The 22,634-nt window shown below is 41.5% G+C and overlaps 1 protein-coding gene across 2 annotated transcripts in view; it reads left to right on the plus strand.

Moving 5' to 3' along the window:
• Positions 1 to 22,634, plus strand: part of LOC126259211 (piwi-like protein Siwi) — a 151,100-nt gene that overhangs the window by 57,002 nt on the left and 71,464 nt on the right. For both annotated transcript variants that reach the window (XM_049955808.1, XM_049955807.1), the window contains exons 3-9: positions 2,893 to 2,995; positions 3,209 to 3,322; positions 3,413 to 3,624; positions 20,084 to 20,278; positions 20,369 to 20,536; positions 20,666 to 20,821; positions 20,907 to 21,158. In XM_049955808.1, coding sequence (XP_049811765.1) covers positions 2,893 to 2,995; positions 3,209 to 3,322; positions 3,413 to 3,624; positions 20,084 to 20,278; positions 20,369 to 20,536; positions 20,666 to 20,821; positions 20,907 to 21,158 — 1,200 coding nt within the window. The remainder of the gene's footprint in view (positions 1 to 2,892; positions 2,996 to 3,208; positions 3,323 to 3,412; positions 3,625 to 20,083; positions 20,279 to 20,368; positions 20,537 to 20,665; positions 20,822 to 20,906; positions 21,159 to 22,634) is intronic.

Here is a 22,634-nt window from a genome sequence, read left to right on the forward strand (position 1 = left end):
GGTTCCATGCTTGTTGCACTTGATTGGCCTATGCAGTGATGATGAATGCTGTTTCTCTATGTCACTGGAGTTATTGTCCAATGATGTCCTATGTGTGCTAAAGAAGACAGATCTGGTGATCAAGCAGGTAAAGTCAACATCTCGACACTAGCATGTTAGGTTAAAACAGCGGTATGTGGGTGAGCATTGCCCTGTCGGAAAACACTCCCAGGAATGCTGTTCGTGAATGGCAGCATAACAGGTCTAATGACTAGATTGATGTACAAATTTGCACTCAGGGTTCATGAGACAACCAAGAGACTGCTCCTGCTGTCATACGAAATTGCATCCCAGATCATAATGCAAGGTGTAGGTCAAGTGTGTTAAGCATGCCAACAAGTTTGTTGCAGTCCCTCAGCTGGTCTCCTCCTAAATAACACACGGCCATTATTGGCACTAGGCAGAACCAGCTTTCATCAGAAAACACAATGGAGCTTCACCCTACTCTCCAGTGGGCTCTCACTTGACAGCACTGAAGTCAAAAATGCTGATGGCTTGGTGTCAGTGGAATGCATGCTACAATGCCTGTGGCTTGGAGCTGTCTGTTTAGTAACAGATTTGTAAGAGTTTGTTGTGTCATTGTGGTGCCAAGTGCTGCTCAAATTGTTGCTGCAGCCATATGCCAATCACAGTGGTCTTCTCTCTTGTTAGTGCCATGTGGCTGTCCAGGGCCCGGTCTTCATGCACCCATACAATCTTGTGACCATTGCTGCCAGCTATCGTAAACAGTGACGGCATTCCTGCCAAGCCTTTCTGCAATATGACAGAAGGAACATCCAGCTTTTCGTAGCCCTTATTACATGACTTCGTTCACAGTGAGGTATTGATAATGGTGTCTTTGTTGCCTTAGAGGCATTCTTGACAAACAAAAACTCACAAAGTCCAGTCTCATATGTAATTAATGCTGACAACCATTGCGGTGTGTATTTAAAGCAAACCTGATTTGGATCCTCATAGTGGTGCTACTAGTTCCACTCTTGTGCGAGTGGTGGGAAATTTGAATAATCATCATCTTTCAGATATAGAAACATAGTTGCCAACTCGAGTTGCACAATTCCTTGGTAATATGATTTTTTTTCCTGTCAGTGTATAAGGAAAATACACTGTTCTAACAATAGAGAAAGAACTGTGCAATATAGACTTTGAAAGACTGGCACAATAAAGCTGAAGATGTATGGAAAAACCAGCCAAGGTAGGAGTAGTTGGAAAATTGTTCAAAGTTATCACTTCTCCTTCTTTGGTTGCTTTGTCTTTGTGTCTTGTAGCTTTGTTGTGCCAGTCTCACCAAAGTCTATATTGTATCATTATTCTGTATTATAACAACAGTGTATTTGCACTTATTTTCAAACATGTTGAATCCTCTTTACAACCTGAGCCACAGGAAATAAGGGGACATCTGTTTTCTTTTCTTTCTTGAAGTACTCCCTCACTAAGTGCACAGATTCGTGGAGTTGGCTGACAATGAGTAGCATGCTTTTTCTTCCTGTTTTTAATTTCAGTTGCTTGGTTTGGATTGCAGTGCACTTGATTTGAAATGGATTGAAATTGAATAGAAGTGAATAAACACAGTAAACCACAAACTAGAGTTAAACAAAAGAAAAAAAAATTGCCAAAATGACATGGCAGGAACTAACTATATTTCACACTTTAGCACTTGGGTTGCAGCACGGCAATGTGGCTCGAGTTGATTGCTAAAGTGACATCTGTCATTGGTTTCCTTCCTACACTCTAGGCAGTTAAACAATGCGGCTAAACTGTCCGTACCAAAGTCTTGTCTCCCAGGATATATAAGTATCTCTAAATCTTGTTTCTGCCAATCGTAATAAATTTTGTCTTTGTGTGCTTTACATATTGTTTGCTCATCAGACTTTTCATTTCATTCAACAGAACCTATAATTATTCCTCACTTTCAGTGAGGATAGCAACTTACATCAATGAATCTTATTATTAATATCCTTTCTCCCAGAAAGTGAACCTCACTTTTGGTACTTCCTTTATTGCTGTCATTACTTCTTTGATGTACAGGTTGAAAAATTAAGTACAGACTGCATCCCTGTCTTACACTATTTTTGTCAGAGCCCTTACAAAAAAGAATAAAATAAAGTTGATGTTGCACTTGGTAATCTATTATGTTGTGATTGGATGAACTTGTTGTTGAAACACAATGTTTTGTTTCCTTCTGCAGAAGATGTCTTCAACAGTATTGTAACTTCGACTCCCATGAAAAGGCGTGATGCCATGTTTTGAATAGTAGAGTGCAATTGGCTGTTGTTGGCTGCTGTCGCACGCTGTTGCTATCACTTCATGGTGGAAGTCTGGGACATACCTTCAGCATAGGAATCCAGACACCATTAAATTTCAAGTTTTTCTCCTCCTCTTCCTCTTACTCCTCCTCCTTCTCTTCCTCTTCCTCCTCGCGCTGAAGAAGGTACGTGCTAATCTTCCACGATGGAGTGACAGCAATAGCAGATAATACCAATGGTGCTAGAGCACTCAAAACCTGTGAAGTAACACCTTTTTGTGGGAGCACACAGAAACTGAATTTTACTTCAGTTAGTAGTGAACCTGGATGTGCATCATACCTGTGAAGAAGCTACACCCTCCCTTGAAGATCCCCTCCACAGAAGGGGATGAAACATTCTGTTTCAACAAGAAATTCATCCGCTTAACGCATAATAGCCCAGAATATTTTAGTGTGATGTGTCCATGTGTGAAAGTTTACGTTTTACATTTGTGTTGGTTGATTTATATTTTATTCTTGTAGTGTACTGCATAGTTATGGACAGTAACCCAAATACAACTAAGACTCTTGACATGTAATATGTTCTGTTTCGTTCGGCTCTTATTAACTAGGGCCGTGCGTTACTGCGTGGTGCAACCAGTAGGCCTGGAGGTGCTGCTGCTGGGGATGGTGAAAGAGCACTGCTGGAGAAGAAGATGGAGGAATTGGCTATAGGTGAGGTATTCGAAGTATCTCCAATAAGGTTTTTTTCCAGCTGCATGTTAAAAGAAATCGAGGTTATTTTTAAGTCATTTATGAGTTCATACTTAACACGATAATGCTGTTCACTTATGTTTTAGTGAACTGTACATAACAGCAATTAGATAATTTAGTGTGAATTGGTGAATCTTCCTTCAATAACAAAAAAAAAATTGATGTCCATTTTAGGAGGAGACGGTAATGGTGCACAAGTTTCAGTGGGAAGAGGGGTGATGAGAGGAAGGAAGGTGGTGAGTTCAGAAGCTTTGAAACTAAGACCAGAGCATCTGCCAACAAAGAAAGGTATGCAGGATTTGTCATGCAAGAACATTTGAATTTAACATTTTGTAGTGGGTTAGCTGATGGTTAAATGTTATCCATTGCAAAATGCAGGTACATCTGGTGTACGTGCCACGATTGTAACCAATTACTTTAAGCTCGAAACTCACACTGATTGGAGATTATTCCAGTATAGAGTTGATTTTGCCCCTGAAGAAGACAACACTTTTGTGAGGAAAGCATTGTTAAGGGTTCACAAGAAGAGACTTGGAGGATTCATTTTTGATGGGACAGTGATGTTCACATCAAGCAGATTATCTCCAGATGTGAGTATATCCTATCCTTTTTCATTATTGTGGAGTGAAAATTTCAGGTTACTTATTACACTTCATATTCATATAGCATCTGCTATTGTAATTTAGTTGTAAAGTGATTTATTGAAGTCAAAGGAAAATCAAAATCTGTATAACTTGACTTGAATCCAAGTACACTATCTTAAATTATGCAACTTTGCTCAGCATTTGGTTTAGGAAAAGAAACTAATATAACATATCAGACTATAATAGCTTACATTGTACTCAAAACCATAAACAGTTACTGGAACAAGAAAACATTATTATTTTAAAAATCAAAATGTAAACATATGAACTGTTACCAATGCCATTCATAAATTTCATTATTCATATTAGACTTTGTTGAGATGCAGAATATGCAACTGCATTTGGAAGAAAAGCAGAAGCCCAGTGACACAGAATTTCTTCTGTAAACACACATGCAGTAAAGACAGCTCACCTGTTCTCAGCATACAAATATGTATGATAATTCAAGCATGTGAGAAGTATTTTAGTGGACTAATATATTCACTTACACAAGAAATGCTCTTATTTCTGCTGTAAAATCCCTTTCTCTTTGTTCTGGTTTGTAAATAAGATCCGTACCATTTTTTATCCCTTGAATTTCTGGAAGGCTTTAGAAAGATTTGTCTCCCTCAACACCTTTGTTATTGTGTGTGTTCCCTATTTTATATTTGTAAGCCATTATTCGTTCGAAAACTGTTTGTTACTATTTCGTTGCTTGCATTAAAGTATGTGGTAACTTGCTGCTTAAATAATCTCTCTGTCATTGGAGAGTGTTGAGAAGAATGTTAGTGGTTGATAGTTCTCAACTTTTATTGTTATTACTTTCGAAACTTCTGTTATCTGGGAAAATCATCCTTCATTAAATGATTGATGAAATAAGATTGCCAATGGCTTGATTATTTTTAAAACAGTTTGATTAAAAATGACATGAAGAATTCATCTTTACCTCTTGAGTTAAACAGTGGGATTGCGGGTGCTACTTCAATGACATATTGCTTAACAAGAAGATAGTCGCAGACATAAAGTCTGGCTGCTGGCTGGCCATCACAGGCTAAGTCAGTCATTCACTTACATAGACTATAAACTTCGCTACCTTCCAAAATCCCAAGTCCGGTCATACACGTGTGAATTGGAACACTGTAGGATGCAGATGTTTGTGGATAGTGCCTTTTATTTAAGCTATATCCACATATAGCCTAATGGCAAATGTTAGGAGTGTAAAAGCAAACTCGAGAGTTCAGACCCACTCCTGTGATTTTTAACCCCAATTTATCTGCGTGGTAAAAAATCAGTATCGTGGAAGCACGAAGATAATTTCTCTTTCTGACTCACCAGTTGTTGCAAATCCATCAAACATTTATGGAAGAACTTGTTGTTATGGAAGAACTTCATGTTAGAGTTGGCCCTTGATGCAGCAGATGCCAGATGTTCTTGGACAGCTATAGTGTAATCATTGTTAGACGATAACACTAGACAGATACGGTATATAGACAATTTTTGTGCTCAAAATTGCACATTTCATTAGAAGTGTGTCACATCAACCATGAAAGGGTTAAGCATGTTATTGTTGTGGTCTTCAGTCCAGAGACTGGTTTGATGCAGCTCCCCATGCAACTGTATCCTGTTAAAGCTTCATCATCTCCCAGTACCTACTGCAACCTACATCCTTCTGAATCTGCTTAGTGTATTCATGTCTTGGTCACCCTCTACGATTTTTACCCTCCACGCTGCTCTCCAATACTAAATTGGTGAGTCCTTGGTGCCTCAGAACATGTCCTACCAATCGATCCTTTCTTCTAGAACGCCAGTTTTCTTTCTCCTGATAATGACATCCTCCTGGGTAGTCCCCACCTGGAGATCCAAATAGAGACTATTTTACCTCCAGAATATTTCACCCTGGAGCAGCAAGACCTCAGGAAAAATTACGGCTGTAGTTTTCCCTTGCTTTCAGCCGTTCGCAGTACCATCACAGCAAGGCCGTTTTTCATCCAGACTGTTGCCCCTGCAACTACTGGAAAGGCTGCTGCTCCTCTTCAGGAACCACACATTTGTTTGGCCTGTTAACAAACGCCTCCCTTGTGGTTGCACCTACGGTACGGCTATCTGTATCGCTGAGGCACGCAAGCCTCCCCACCAACGGCAAGGTCTATGGGGGAGGGGGTTAAGCATATACTTCAGAAAACGTCAATAAATAGTTTTAATAAATGTGCTGACAATTAATTTGAAACCTTCGGTGTACTCAAGTTTTTAATTTCGTGAACTCGTTAGTTCATAGGTTTTTGGCAAAAAATCCAGAATTATTGTTAACAATGTGCGTGCAAGCAAGCTCACCACGCGGGTGCGCACGCGCGTGCACACACACACACACACACACACACACACACACACACACACACACACACACACCTGCCAACTCCAGTATCTCGGGCCAGAATACATCAAGTGGGATGCAAGCAGCAATCTGGAGTGGGCGCAGAAGGGAATGGGTGGTGTAAGGTTGGTGGGGGAGAGATGAACTCTGTCTGGTGGAGCGTTTAGGGACAAGAATGCCAATAGGGGCAGCGTTGGGTGGCTGTGGGGCAGGGAGGTGGGGGGGGGTAGAGCAAACAAGGAGAGGAGCAGGGAAAGATGCGCTGATGTGTTGGTAGAGGGCTGCAAATAAACAGGGTGGGAGATGAGAATAGAGGTAGAAGGGATGGAAACGTGGTGGTGGTGGTGGTGGTGGTGGTGGTGGTGGTAAGTCCCATACTCCTTGACAGAGGGTCGATGCGGGAGACCTGCACCGCTATATTAGGCAAGGTCCTAGCAGAGGTGGTTTGCCATTGCCTTCCTCCGACTGTAATGGGGAGGAATGAGGATGAAGAGAACACAACACCACCTAGTTATCTCGAGGCAGGTGAAGATCCCTGACCCCACCGGGAATCAAACCTGGGACCTCATGCTCGGGAAGCGAGAATGCTACCGCGAGACCACGAACTGCAGACTCGGTTAGTGAAGCAGCCATTGAAATAAAGTGTGCTATGTTCAACTGCATGTTGTGCCACAGGATGATATACTTTGCTCTTGGCCACAGTTTGACGGTGGCCTTTCATCGTGGTGGAGAGCTAGTTTGTTGTCATACCAATATAAATAGCTGTGCAGTGATAGTAGCAGAGCTGGTAAATAACATGGCTGGTTTTGCAGGTGATGGAGTAGAATAAACCTGTGACATGACTGGAATAGCAAGTGCTGGTTGGGTGGATTGGGCAAGTTTTGCTCCTTGGCCTTCCACAAGGATCGGGATGGGGGGTGGCATAAGAAACAACTAGGATGTTGTGGAGGTTGGGTGGATGACAGAACACAATTTTAGGAGGGTTGGGAAGTATCTTGGGTAGGATGTCTCTCATTTCAGCACTTGATATGTAATAAAAGTCCTTGCGAAGGATGGGGTTCGGTTGTACCAGCCTGGGGTGGTACTGGGTGATAGAGGGCACACACTGTTGTGGTTGGTTCTTGGTATGGTTGGAGAATTGGGGGTGTGAGGGGAAAATGGCATGGAAGATCTGTTTGCAGACTAGGTCTGAGGGATAGTGCCTGTCTGCGGAGGTCTTGCTGAGACCCTCTGCATACTGAGCACAGGAGTTTTTGTCAATAGATATGCCCTCTCTGGATTGCCAGGCTTATTGTTAGTTATTTTCTGTTTGTGGTTGTATTCTACATGATATTGTCATTCATTAAAAATACTTGTAAGTTTTTACATCTACATAAAAAAATGTAGCAAAAGTCCAAAAGTGACTCAAAGACCTATGTGTGCATGTTATCCAAGCTGTTAGACTATTGCAGGTATAAATTCAAGGGGCAGATAGAGGAGAATGAAAACAACAAATAATCCTAATAAACATAGATCTGGAAAGGAGTGGTTTCCCCTGTGTGATGTATTACACCTTATACATGAAAAACTTTCGTTAGAAGTTCCTGAGGATTGAAACTGCAGATACGCTCTCGGACAAACACAATAAAAGTGTACCACATGGCCGCTATTAATGTGGAAACAAGTTTGAGCATGTCTTTTCATCAATGGCTGTAAAAGACCAGAAATCAAAGCTGTTTCGAATACATTGCCATCCATCCACAATGTGTTTCTGCGGTTAGACACTGTCTCCACAGTTGGAATATACTACACAATAATCAAATGGGTTCAAGTTGGGGGAAGTGAAAGGCAAAGCAAGGTATTGGCAAGCCACAATTCATAGACGTACCAAAGAATTATGCAGCATATTCCAGAACAGCAACATGAAAGACGGCGCTGCACCATTATGCATGAACCACATCAGCAACCTTAGCCACATGGAATATCATCCAGAAAGTCCATTAACATATGTTGTGGCAAAAGAAGGTATGGGCAAGTAGAAAATATGGTCCTATCAATTGATAATCTTCACCTGCCCAAATGTTGATGGAAATCTTTGCTGATGTGATGTCTCAATGGCAGCATATGGCTTCTCATAAACCCAACATGAGTGGAGTGCATGTTCTAAATACCTACAAAGCTGTTTCGTCTTTAAACAACATGCACAAGGAACTGTGGACGGTTCCTACATTGTGTAAAGATCCATTGGTGGAAGGCAAGCTAAGTTGGAAAGGGCTTGCACACTTTTTACGACATATGAGTAAAACTGCCCCGTATGTAATATCTGCCACATGGGGGTAGATGCATTCTGCTGCAGCAATCATGTTACTTGTGCCACCATTGTGTCCACTTGTAATACACGCTCTTCTGTTCATGGTGTTGACATTGTTCTTAGTCTACGTGCATGTTGGATTTAAATGAAAAAGTCTTGTGCACCCACTGATGAGATATAGTGAAGACTGCTGTCTAACTACCTTTTCTGAGGATATCCTTCATGATAAAGTTGTGCTGCCTTCTGTGCATTGCTATTAGCATATCAGTCCATGTAATTGACATCAACTATTTCTTCATTTGAAAATGTGTGTGGGGGCGTGGTGACCACTTCAGATGCTACAAGTGCACACTGTTAACTGCTGTCTGTGGGAACTGGTACTTGGAACATACATGTGTCTTTATGTTGCTCACGTATTTCTGGCATGGCTCAAACTTCAATTCACACAAATGAAACACATACCGTACTAACAGACAGTGATGTCAGGATTCAAGCTGCAGCATAGAAGTAGACGTAGCCTTAGACATTAAGTGTTGTGACTGCAGTTGTATATAAGTCGTACTGGGGTAACAGACCTGGGTTTATTAGGATTATTTGCTTGTTTTATGGTCATGTACTCACTCTATAATAGTCGATCTCCGTGTATATGTATGTACGTACTATATCTAAAAACAAAGATGATGTGACTTACCAAACGAAAGTGCTGGCAGGTCGATACACACACAAACATACACACGAAATTCTAGCTTTCGCAACCAACGGTTGCTTTGTCAGGAAAGAGGGAAGGAGAGGGAAAGCTGAAAGGATGTGGGTTTTAAGGGAGAGGTAAGGAGTCATGTACATACTATGTACTACATATGTACATACATACAACTCCAAACTGTAGAGAACTAGTATATCCAACTGCAAATCATAAAACTTGCTACATTGTTCACTAAAATGATTTTTTAAGAAAAATGTGCAGGATACGGTATAGTAATTGTGAACAGTTGATGGTGACTGATTATATAAAGTGGCGGAACCAGAGAGATAATTTGATTTCGTGAATGTCATCATGATATTATCTGTATGTAGGTATGGCAGTATTCATGAAATACAGTTCTTTGCTGTCATGTACCATTAAATTTTAGCTGTGCTACCAGGTCCTAACCTAACCACCTCCATACTGGAAAACAAAACTTATTCTGGGAAAAATACTTGTACACTGTTTGGTAATGTCTCTCAGTGAATAAATTTTTACAGTTGTTTCTTTTTATGAAATAACATGCAAACAGTCGACATGTTGGTCATACACTTTCCTAAAGAGATGTCACATCTGCAACAGTTTGGTAATGAGTTATGATAGTTCCTCTTCCAGATGAAATATCAACTCATTTCAACTTTCCTCATGGTTGGACTAAAGCTGAAGTTTAGCCCAGCTCAACACTAAATGTGATAACACAACTAGAAAATTACTACTTACAATATATAACAGTGGACATTGCTGGCTGGACTGATATATAAAATGAAAGGCAACCACTTGCCTATAGCCGGCTGATCTATGGTGCATAAAAACATGCAACAGTAAGCATTATGCACACAAGCATTCAAGCTCTTGCTTTTTCTATACTAGAAGTACACACATTCCTATACACAACCACTAAGACAACCAAATATACACCCACGTGTCTGCTGTGTGACTGCTGATTTTGATAGCATATGCCTGGGCAGATGGTGGAGATTAGGAGGTAGGGAAGGATGAACGAGTTTGGGAGAGAGTAGTGGGATAGTATGAGGCAGGTCTTTAGACAGATAGCTTGGTGGCTACACAACAAAATGAAAGGAGTTTAGAGGGCAAAGTTTATAAGAGGTAGAGAAAGGGAGAGGGGGGGGGGGGTGGTGGTGGTGGTGGAGGGAAGTAAAGTAGGGAAAGGGAAAGGGAAAGATGGAGATGGGTGGAAAAGGGGGGTGTAGCTGGAACTAATTTGTGTTTCGGTGCGCAGCATGTTGGGCAACTGGATTGTTGAGTTTGTCCTGTTTGGCAGTGGCCATTCATGTGAGTACACAGTTGTTCACTTAAAATTCTGCATAGTAATTGCAGCATAGCTGACACATAGTGTGGCTTGACCAGACTGTTGTGGGAGGATGTATGGTACAGGTCCTGCAGATGGGTTGACTACAGGGGAATGACCTAAGAGTTGCAGGATTCCAACAAGGATGGGCAAGGATATTCTGTAACTGGAGTGGGCAGTGGAACACAACTTTGGGTGATGTGGGGAGGATATCCATCTCAGGGCATGGCAAGGTGTAGTTGAAGCCCTGGTGAAGGATGTGGTCGAGCTTTTTAAGGTGATTCTGGGCATTTCGAGGAGTGCAAGTTAGTGGCTAGTTACTGTGTGTATTGGCATTGGAGGGAAGAGAAAGCATGGAAGATCTATTTATGATTGAGCTGGATAGGGTACTGTCTACCAATAAAGGCTGTGATAAGGTTACAGGTATATTTTGAAGACTCCTTTCTAGCCACTGCAAATGTGGTGTCCTTGGGTGGCAACACTGAAAGACTTTTTGACATGGAATGAGTGACAGCTGTCAAAGTTAGGTACTGTTGGTGATTGGTGCACTTGATATGAACTGACACATTGTGAAGAGGTGGAGAGATTAAGAAGAGGTAGAGAGAGATAACTAGGAATGTGGTTCGTTGAGTTGAGAAGGATCGGATGAAGCACAGGCGTGGGAGTAGCTGTTGAGGATGTGGAAGAAAGAGCTAAGGTCGTCCCTGCCATAGAGCCCAGATCTTAAAAATATCAGTGAATCTGAACCAGACAAGGGGTTTTTAAGTGTTCAAATAGGAAGAATTCCTCCAAATGACACATAAGCTGGCATTGGATGGTGCCATGCTAGTACTCATGGCACTGCCATAGATTTGTTTATAGATGTGCCTTTTAAAAGGGAAAATATTTGTGACTCAGCGTGCGATTGTTGAGGATGATTACTAAAGAGGTGATGAGTTTGGTATCAGAATGACATTGGGAATGGTAATGTGCCATGGCCATGGGTGTGAAGATGTTTGTCTTTATATAAAGACAGTGCATCTACTGTGACCAATAAGGAGTCTGGTGGTTATGGGACAGGATATATGGAATGGTGGTGAAGGGAGTAAGTGCTGTCTAGATTGTAGGATTGGGAGTGGGGTTACAGACAATAGTTAAAAGTTGTTGGTCAACAAAGGCAGGGGTTCATTCTGTGGGAGCATTGTACCCAGCCATGATGGGACAATGAGTAAGGAGACCTGTGGGGTTGGATTTGTGAAGTTGGAGAATAGGTAAACAGTAGGAGTGAGGTGGGAGATGGATTCAGGTGTCAGGTTTTGGGATGGACCTAAGGTCTTGAGCAGCTGAAGGTCCTGATGGACTTACAGGTTAGGGTTGTGGTTGTAAGATTTGTATGCAGCTGTGTCAGAAAGTTGGGGCCTTCAGTCACAGCCACTAAGACTGGTTGTCTGTGGGAGGATGATAAGATCTGGACTTGATTCGTTATCAGGTTATGGTTAGCTATGTGTTCTATAGTGAGATTTTAGGTTGCCTCAGGAGGGACTTAGGAAAGGAAGGTGAGGCCACATTAGAAGTGATTAATTCTTGCAGGGTGTATACGCCCCAAGAAATTCGGGAAAAACCTGGGAATTTTTTATCCATGAGAAAACCAGGAAAAACTTGAACTTTTCGTTGTCTTAGTTTTTAGTTAAATTTTTGTAGTTTTGACTGGTAACAACTGATACTCTAACAAAGAATTTTACTTTACCCTGCTACTGCAGAATAATATTGCAACAATAAAACTTAAACGAGGGGGGAAAAAACCAAAATAAAACTTAAGTTATAAAGGAAATACACCATTTACATCATCAAAACACAGTGCGATGAAGACTGTGCAATAATGGCATCCATCCATCCTTGAGGGATGATGGTGTAGCATGCTTGGTTCAGAGTCTGAAGCGTCTGCTGTGGCTAAAAAGTCCCACTCGAGAGTGGCAGTCCCTACTGCAGTTTGGACATGTGAAATCTGAGGGACTTTGAACAGAAGCCGCTCTCTCTCTTCGTTTTGTCCTCTTCCTGATTTGTTCCTGTGTGCGTTCGTCCTCTGAGAGCTTGACGCCGTTGCGCACAGTTACTCGCCACTTGACACGGTCATCTGCAATGCTTTCCCAGCGACTTGGATTGATTCTGGTCTTGGTCAGGTCTCTCTTGCAGACATCCTTGAAACGAAGATGCGGTTGTCCCACTGGCCTCACATCTTCCTGAAGTTCGCCGTACAGCAGCTGTTTCGGTATCCGCTCAGGATCCATGCGCCTGACATGTCCCAACCATCTTAGACGTCGATGACTCAGGAGTGCAAAGATGCTGGTTGTGCTTGCACGATGAAAGACTTCGGTGTTGGGTACTCTATCTCTCCAAGAGATCTGAAGGATCTTTTGGAGACAGCGGAGATGGAAGCTGTTGAGTCGAGATTCATGCTTAGAAAGAGTTGTCCATGTCTCACAGCTATAGAGAAGGGTGCTAATAACACAAGCGTTGTAGACTTTTAATTTAGTTTTTGTGGTAAGCAGTCCGTTGTTCCATACTCTGTTTTTCAATCTAGCCATGACAGATGATGCCTTTGCGATTCTGTTAGTAAGTTCAGTGTCCATGGACAAGTTGCTACATATTGTGGATCCCAAGTAGGTAAAGTCATCTACTATCTGGAGAGGATTGCCATCAATGCTAATGGATGGAAGGTTGGTAGTGCTCTGCGCCATGATCTTAGTCTTTTGAAGGCTGATGAGTAGACTAAACTTTTCACAGGCATTTGATAATTTGTTGATTATATACTACAGCTCATCTTCTGTGTTCGCTACTAGAGCTGCATCGTCCACATATAACAACTCACGGATAACAACTGCATTTACTTTGGTCTTGGCCTTGAGGTGAGCAATGTTGAAAAGATTTCCATCAGACCTCGTATGTAGATACACTCCCTCCTCACAGTCTTCAAAGGCAAATCTGAGCAGAAGGGAAAAGAAAATCCCAAACAATGTAGGAGCTAACACACACCCCTGTTTCACACCGCTATTAACAGGGAATGCTTCTGATGTTTTACCGTTGAAGCAAATTGTTGCTTGTGTTTTCTCATGGAAAGAGACAATTATCTGCAGTAGTTTAGGTGGGCATCCAATCTTCTGCAACAGTTTGAAAAGCCCATTTCTGCTCACTAAATCAAACGCTTTAACAAGGTCAATGAAAGCAATATAAAGTGGCCTCTGCTGCTCACGACATTTCTCTTGTAGCTGTCTTAAGGAGAAGATCATATCTACGGTTGATCGGCCGGGCCTGAAGCCACACTGAGATTCTGGGTAGATTCTGGAAGCTAAGATCTGTAATCGCATTAGGATGACTCTTGCATAAGCTTTCCAGGCTACACTTAGTAATGAAATGCCTCGGTAATTGTTACAGTCACTTCTGTTCCCTTTCTGTTTATATAGAGTAACTATCCTTAAATTCCGCTTACTCATTGGGACATAACCTTCTTCCCAGCTGGTTGTGATAAGTGAACATAAATGTTTGAGAAGAACAGACTTGGTATACTTAATAACCTCTGCAGGGATCCCATCTTCACCTGGGGCCTTTCTGTTAGCAAGAGAATCTATTTCTCTACTAAGTTCTTCCATAGTAGGCATTGCATCTAGTTCTTCCATAACTGGCATTTGTTTGATGGCGTCACATGCATCCTTGCTAACTTCATTCTCGACTGCATACAACTCGAGGTAGTGTTCAACCCAGCGTTCCATTTGTTTGCCTTCATCAGTAATGACTTCACCCGTCTTGGACTTCAGAGGAGCTGTTTTTCTGACAGTTGGTCCAATTGCTTTCTTAATACCATCGTACATTGCCTTAGCATTCCCAGAGTCGGCCGCTTTCTGTATACCTACACATAAATTCAGCCAGTAGTTATTTGCGCATCTCCTGGATGTTTGCTGTGCCCTGTTCTTTGCTTTTCGTAGGTCATCTCGAGTTCTTTCATTTGGGTTTCTTTTGTAAGCAAGCAGGGCTTTCCGTTTAGCCTCAGTGACTGGTTCCATTTCTTCCAAATTTTGCTCGTACCAGTCCTTATTTCTTTTTCCTTTTATTCCATATGCCAATACTGCTGAGTTGTAGATTGCACCCGAGAGTTTTGCCCATTTCTTATCAACATTCCTTTCTGCTTGCACGTTTCCTGGGAAAGTACTTTCAAAATTACTGGCAAAATCCTGCTTTCTTTGTGTGTCATGAACATGATCTGTGTTGATACGGGGATGATCTCTCGGTTTAGCGTGGTGACATTTCTTGGGGGTGAGCCTCAATGTGCACGCCACTAGGGCGTGGTCTGTGTTGCAATCAGCACTATGATAACTTCGTGTCAGTAGCACATTTTTGAGACCAGTACGCCTAGCTATGACTAAGTCAAGTTGATGCCAGTGATGATAGCGCGGGTGTATCCAAGACACCTTGTGCTGATCCTTAAGCTGGAAATATGTGTTTGTGATACAGAGTCCATAAAAGTAGCAAACTTCAAGCAGTCTCTGGCCATTTTCATTCATTTTTCCCACCCCATGATGTCCCAGGCAATTCGGCCATATGTCGTTATCTGATCCAACTCTAGCATTAAAGTCTCCTAAAATATACAGTGTCTCAGTGCTAGGTACCTTGGCTATTCTGTCACTGAGTAAGTCATTAAACAGATCCTTCTCTTCCATGCTGGATGATAAGGTAGGAGCGTACACATTTAGGATGTTGACAGTGCCACTTGAGGAGCATATTTTCAAATCAATAATTCGCTCTGTTCCACCAGATGGTGGCACAGTACAGTCCAGGAGGGCGTTTTTAACAGCAAATCCTACGCCATGAAGTCTTGGCTCGTCTTGAGACTTCCCCTGCCAGAAGAATGTGTAATTATCCTCCCTGATAGAGCCTGCATCTGGAAGCCGCGTCTCCTGCAGTCCCGCAATGTCTACATTCAAACGATGGAGCTCTCTGTCAATTGCGGCACTCTTACGGATGAAATCAACCTCTTGAGCATTGTCAATGTACCTTGGACACATTGTCCTAACATTCCAGGTGGCAATACGAAATAGTGATTTCTTTATTATTTTATTTTTGTTGTTGGTAGGTGTACTATATCAACCCGCTTGTCGAAGATTACTTCTAAGCTTCACACACCCCGTGAAGCAGGCGGATAGTGGCGGGACAGCACCTTATTGGCTGGGGGCTGCCCAGCGTGAGGTGGGCGGTAGCTGTCCAATGAGATGCAATGATCTCTCCCACCGTCGGAAGTGGCCCCTGGCACTCGAGTCTTACGCCAATCAGACAGAGCTTATAACCGGTAACTGCCTCTTCCTGTGTTGTGCCGAAGTCCTTGGACGCCGCTGAAGTGTCCTCTCCAGGATGCTACAAGCCTGAGCGATAAATATGAAGACACGTGAGTTGCCCAATCATCACGGTCTCCCTCTCGACCTAAATGGTAATATCCAGAGGAAAGGCAAGCCAATACATCTGGTATCACTTCGGTTGCAGGAGCTGCCGAAAGGGGACGTAGTACGCCTTCCAACCGCCTTTGGGGGCCCCACTCCAGATTTTCTTTCAGGGTTTTCTCCCTTAGCCTTCATCCCTCCCGAGACCAACCACAAGGCAGTGGTGTGTTAAGGTAATTAGAGAAAGAGAAGGAATGGTAACTGAGGAGAGGGTAGGGAATAGTATATATAGGATATAAGACGGGTCGTTGTGGGGCACACTTTGTCTGGCTCCTCTGCTGAGACCTGCCCAGCTACGTTGGACCTGCCAGTAGCTACGCTACCGCCAATATAGCTCTCAGCTTCCTTGGAGCACACAAACTCTCCCGCCCACACGGACAGTGCTACGATAAGGCGGTGCAATAGTTCACAACAAAAAACAGCTTTCGATGAGTGTGATGTCACAACGGTTTACATTAGGTTTGTATGAGCATTTGCCAGTGGGCTCAAGCGCATGTGCAGTTCAGTCGCGTATGAGCAGTACTGTTGCTTGAAGTGCGGCTGTTAGCTGTATTGGCAGTAGCAACAAGTAGCCGGATGCTATCTGGAAAAAATTTTCTGGTGTGCTTGAGCAGCCAGATTAGCATATGCGCAGAGCAATCTGAGTTGGAGGGGGGAGGGGTGTAGTCTACACATGACCTGTGTTTATGTTTAGTGATATTGCTCCTTCCTCTTCATTTACAGCTGTCGTCAAATGAAAACAAAATGGATTTCTTTGACGGGGAGCTATCAAGTGAATTGAAATACATTCTTATAATTATGGAAGGCTAAAATATGTGTTAGTTTGCTTTTTGATTTTAGTTTCAGGTTTGTGGCAGTCAGGCATTGATTGCCTTCCAGAACAGGGAAGTTATTTTTGTCAGTTTGCTAAAGAAATTTGGGTTGTGTTAATCTTTTCTGCAGAGACAGTCTGTTTATTTGAAACACTGTTGTCTAGTGTCAACTATTTGCTGAATTTAAAGTGCACATTTTTTATCTTCTGGTACGTATATTATGCCATAATAAATAACCAAACATGAGATAATACAGTAGTGGTACTCGAAGAAAATTTGCATCCCAAGAAACATGCTGCAAAGCTTAATATTAGGTTGGGGCCTACTTCTTTGTAAATCTGGACATACATGTGTGCAAATGAAGCTGAATTGTGCATTTTAGTATGGCTTATGAAATTGGAGTATCCTCTGAGGTCCTATTTCATTTATGATGTAGTGTAAGATCTCTTAATGCCATATGCAGATGAACATATGAGCTTATTACGTCATCGTAGCTGCGCAAGCACTGTAACACTGTTTTGTGGGCTCTCTGACGACTGCTGAAAGGAATTCTAACAGGTCGCAGGAAAATATTGCAAATGGTGGTTTGAAAAGCATTACTTTCAAATGTTACATGTGTGAATGTGCTTTAAGTTTCTTAAATCGCAGAGCGTTTGATTCTCATTTAAAGCTTAACACATTGAGGACCAGCCACTTAGAAGAATTTCAATCCCAGAAGACCAGACATTTATACAATTATTTAATAATATTGTGAAAAGGAAAGATGCTACTCACCATATAGTGGATATGCTGAGTTGCAGAAAGCCGCAACAAAAGACTCTCACAATTAAAGCTTTTTGGCCATTAAGGCCGTAGTCAACAATAGACAACAGTCACACATGTACACACTCTCGCAAACACAACTCAAACACACATGACTGCAGTCTCAGTCAACTGAATCCACCAGTGTAATTGTAAAAAAAGTGAAAGCTTACCTTTTCTTCATATCACTTAACACTGATGTTGCTATTGGCTGACATCACGTGTTCTATGCTGTGAATACCTGCTATCATGAGCTGGCAAGATCATGTGGCATGAGTTATGACTGGCTTGCAAAAGCACATTGCAATCTCGATTTCTGTTCTTCAAAAACTGATGTGCTGTGTTTGATGGAATTCGATTATGTATATTCCTGATACGAAAAAACACAGTGTTCATGTTCGTATGCATCAAAGATTTTTTCAGAATGCTGTTTTTTTTTTTTTTTTTTTTTTTTTTCTGTGGTTCATTTTGTAAAGTGCTGTGAAGTTCTATGCCAGTGTGTAAAACTTTAACCATTCAAAGGATTGATAAATTTTACGGTTCTTAAAGATAATACTCTGTCATGCAACACGGAAAAAGTGTTTTTCCACCTGGGAAAAAGTGTTTTTCATGGGGCAAACGGGGAATTTTTTTCCTTGCCCACGTATACACGCTGTCCTGAAATGTTACCAGAGAATGACTGGCTGGAAGGGGAGGAGGATCATAGTTGGAGGGTTTGAAACTGTTTTAAACAAGGTTCTGTATGAGGCTCTGGTTACTGGTTGTCAGTGGGATGTGTGGCATAATAATGTTTCTGATGTAGAGAGATTGACTAAAGGAGAAAAGGTTCTTTAAGAGTCTGGTAAAGTTGAACTTAAGTTTAGGGCTAGAGATGAGGTCTTCAGAAAGTACTGAGACTTTGCAGGGGTTAGGAATGTGAAAGAAAGGCTGTCAACAATGTTGCAGGATGAGTGTTTATGAATGTGTGTCTCATGGAGGGTGGAGGAAGTTGGTGGGGAGCTGGAAGATGGAATAAGAGAAAAAGACATGGTCGGTGTGTTTTGAGTAGTTGAAGGTGTGAGAGGGCATTAGATCAGAGGAGTATGATCTTTCTTCTCTAGCATTCAGGAAGTTTCGTCACAGAATAAAAAGGATTTTGTGAAAGAAGTAGAGACAGTAAAGTATGTTGTTAGCCTGGATAGTATGGTCATGAGGAACCAGACTGGTGAGAGTGAGGTACTCACAGAATTGGGTAGGGTGAATGTTTCTAATTGTACACCTGGGTGTAGACTGTTCTCATCATGCTCTGAAGCGAAGAATATCTTACCCACATAATCCAAAGTTGTGATCTGCTGCCCACCCAACCTACAAAATATTACAATTATGTTCCCAGTCCTACACCTCGTAGCTCATTCCCTTGTTATTGACACAGGTGCAAGACCTGTCCCATAAACCATCTCCCATCACAGTCCAGTCACAAGCATTTACTGCAGCTGTTATATAGATCTGTTAAGCTGCAACTACTGGTGAGCAATCTATGTGGGCGTAACAAGTAATCGTGATTCTTGAGTTTCTCCCGGCGTATTTGATAATCAAAATATCCACGGGTGTGCTGCCGGTCTATAGTGTCCAACGGACACTATAGACACTATAGACCGGCAGCACACCTGTGGATATTTTGATTATAACAAGTAATTGTTTGCTCGCAGGAATGGCCACTGTCAAACTGTGGCAAACAGCAAATTTGACCATCCAGTTTCAAACATGCTGCACACTACACGTAAAACTTACAGCTGCTTCTCTATGTGAGCCATTCATTTACTTTCTTCCAGCACTAGTTCCTCTGAACTACACAGGTGGGGATTGTTTACAGCTTATATGCTGCACTCCAGCAATCCCCCTGGCCTAAACCTCTGCATACCTGTTTCTCATCCCCCCCCCTCCCCTTAGCTTATCCCTTCTGTCCACACCGCTCCTTATCCGCCCTCCTCTCATGTGGACATTGACTCCCTTTTCTCCGCTTCCCCCCCCCCCCCCTCCCCCCACCTACCTTCAATTTCTATTCCTTGTGCTTCCTCTCTTCCCTCCCTGCCTCCTTCCTTACCTCCACTTTCATCTACTTTCTGCATCAGAGTAGCTTACACAGAAGACAACTCTTGCTCTAGAACTTCGTCGTACTGTTGTGAGAGTTCATGTAGATTGTTGGATGTGGGTTCCTGAGGGACGTTTGTTATTGTATTAAGTGAACTATTCATACTTAGTCATTGTAGCGGCTAGGTTCCATGTCAAATACTTCACTGAAACAAATGTTTTATTGCCTTAATATTTCTGTTTTCTGTCCGCTTACGATTAAATGGAGAAAACTTGCTAAATATGTTGGTGACACATTCCTTCCTTCTCTGTTTGGGCCCACATACTGCTCCTGCTTAGTCAGAAATAAGTTCCCTTCTCTTCCCTGCCTTCCTCCTAGAGTCCATTTTTGTCCCTTTCTTTGCATCAACATCCCTGATTTCTCCACTCTTACACCCTCCCTTCAGTTTTTCCAACTGAAGAAACTGTGCTTCAGATTTTCTTTCTAATACTCTTTGATACGTAGACTCACAACTGTTAAATCAGAAGAATTATTTTCCTAATGTATGTCTATTTTTTTGTTGTAGCCGAATGCGGTTTTGGAGTTGACTTCAGAGAGAAAATCGGATGGAGCCAAAATACAAATTCATATCAAGTTTGTGGGTGACTTAGCCTTAGGAGATTATCATTATCTCCAATTTTTCAACATTCTAATGCGTAAATGTTTGGGGTCGCTCAAACTGCAGTTAGTCGGACGGAACTACTTTGATGCAGCTGCCAGAGTAAGTAGCACTATGTGGTAAGGACAGTATTTAATCATCTGGATATAGTAGTTACAATATTACCTTTCTTTCTTTCTTTCTTTTTTTTAGATAAGTGTCAAGGAGTATAAATTGGAACTTTGGCCTGGTTATATCACGTCCATCCGACAGCATGAGAATAGTATTCTCATGAATTCAGAAATTAATTTCAAAGTTATGCGCCAGGATACGGTTCTCCATATTTACACTGAAATATGTGACAAAGAAAGGGATTACCAGGTTTGTATAACAAGAAAATAGAAATTTAAGTTACTGTAACTAGAGCAACTTAAAGAAAGTGAACTGGTTAAAATTTTTTTTATGATCTACATGAAGGTGAACTATAGTATATTATTGTTTTGTCTGTAGGCAGCTTTCAAGAAAGCCATTGTTGGAGTCATCGTTATGACACCTTATAACAATAGAACATACAGAATTGATGATGTTGATTTTACCAAGACCCCTACACACAGGTTTGCAAAGAAAACTGGTGAAGAGATTACGTACAAAGACTATTTCAAACAAGTAAGTCTGGTAATTTAACTGTGATGTTAAACTAATGACAATATACAAAAACAGTTTTTACTGCAGTCCTTCACTACTTTTGTAGAAATATGACCTAACTATACGTGGAGACCGCCAGCCTCTGTTGGTATCAAGATCGAAACCGCGGGAGAGAAGAGCTGGCCAAGCGGACTTAATATATCTTGTCCCAGAGTTGTGCAAAATGACGGGGATCAGTGATGATATGCGTGCAAATTTCCACCTCATGCGTGCTCTTGCAGAACACACAAGAGTAGCACCAGGGGCACGTATACAGAAGCTGCTTCAGTTCAACGAGAGATTGTATGGGGAGCCAGAGGTAATATTTGTTTATTAATTATGTCTGTTAAGAAAATTTACTAAAATGAAAGCAGATTTTGAATGCTAAACACTTACCCTTTGACTGCTGCATACATGTTGCTACTTTGTGTTAAATGGTATGTCATTGGGTCATATGAATGAAAAAGAGAATATACTCCAGAGTAGATTCTCAGAGCAAAAGAACATTGTCTGAGAAAGTTCTCCTTTTTGAGCAGGTTTCCGGTGTGTCGTCTGCCGTATCCGGCACATGATGCAAGCGTAATGTTACATTTCATTCTACTTGGTCAAACAGGCAAACTATTCAGTGCACAAATACTTATCTGGCATCAGTGTATTATGGAAGAGTTGCAGATTTACTTTTATGCGCAGCAACAAATTATTAGGAAGGTTACAGACATTTTGCAAAAATGTGTTTTCTTGCAATGGTACCAAATTTTTGACATGAGGGGAAACTTCTTTGTTATTGAAGTTAGGAGAATACATGCAAACAAAATCTTAAAATCGCTTGACATTTTCATCTTCTACAAACTGGAACTCTGTCAGTTTTCTAAAATGAGATAATTTTTGTTAAATATGGTGCATAATGGTCTGCTTGCGTGTCAAGTACGTAAGTGGTTGCCCCTTCTGTTTGTTAAGAGAAACAGATAGTTATGTCTGTAATAAATGTAAAAAAACCGAGGTATCTTGACTCGGATGCCAAGCATCCAGCGCACATTGGTCTATCGATTATTCATTTTTGAATGCATTCTAAGTTGCTTTCTGAATGAATCATAATTTGATTTTTGAATAGTGCATAGTGTATGTGATAGCTCTGTCAGGGGAATCCTCATCACATCCACAAATATACTTTCCTGCAGACAAAAGGGGACGGGGCTATACAAGCGGAGTAAAGCAAATGAATGTTTTATGTAGTTGATTGGGTTTGCGATGCCAGCGTTGCTAAAATTACTAGTGAAATCCATAGATTCAGACTACCAGAGTGAAAATAAATGACTAACAGGAATAACAGATCGGAAATATTATGTATTATCTTCTTGGTGTGTCCAAGAAAATGAAATTTTGATAGAAAATTTTTGGCCAGATCGCTACACTAGTAAGGGAGAGTTTTTCAGTGCCCGGCTAGCAGCCGCTTAAGTTCTACTCTGGAAGCAGCTCGGAAAATGCGTTGCACAAACATGTAACAGCACCTAACTGGCGAATAATCCCGGGATAACCAAACTGGTGATTCTGGCGAGGTTAATGAAGTTAACCGGCAAGTAAGTTTTGACAATGGCAGGAATAGTTTCAGAATTACTGATTACAAGATTGCTTGTTAGAATGAGGGAGAAGAAGAATGGGGACATCATACAAAAATTATGGAAGAAAATGACGATTCCAAATTTAAATAAAATTTTGTACTATTACTTTTCGATCTCGTGCTAGAGAAACTGGAGCATATGAATAAAATGTGAAACTATTTCCTAACATAAAGCCT

Source organism: Schistocerca nitens, chromosome 5 (genome assembly GCF_023898315.1).
Source record: "Schistocerca nitens isolate TAMUIC-IGC-003100 chromosome 5, iqSchNite1.1, whole genome shotgun sequence".
In the NCBI taxonomy this organism is placed as follows: Eukaryota; Metazoa; Arthropoda; class Insecta; order Orthoptera; family Acrididae; genus Schistocerca; species Schistocerca nitens.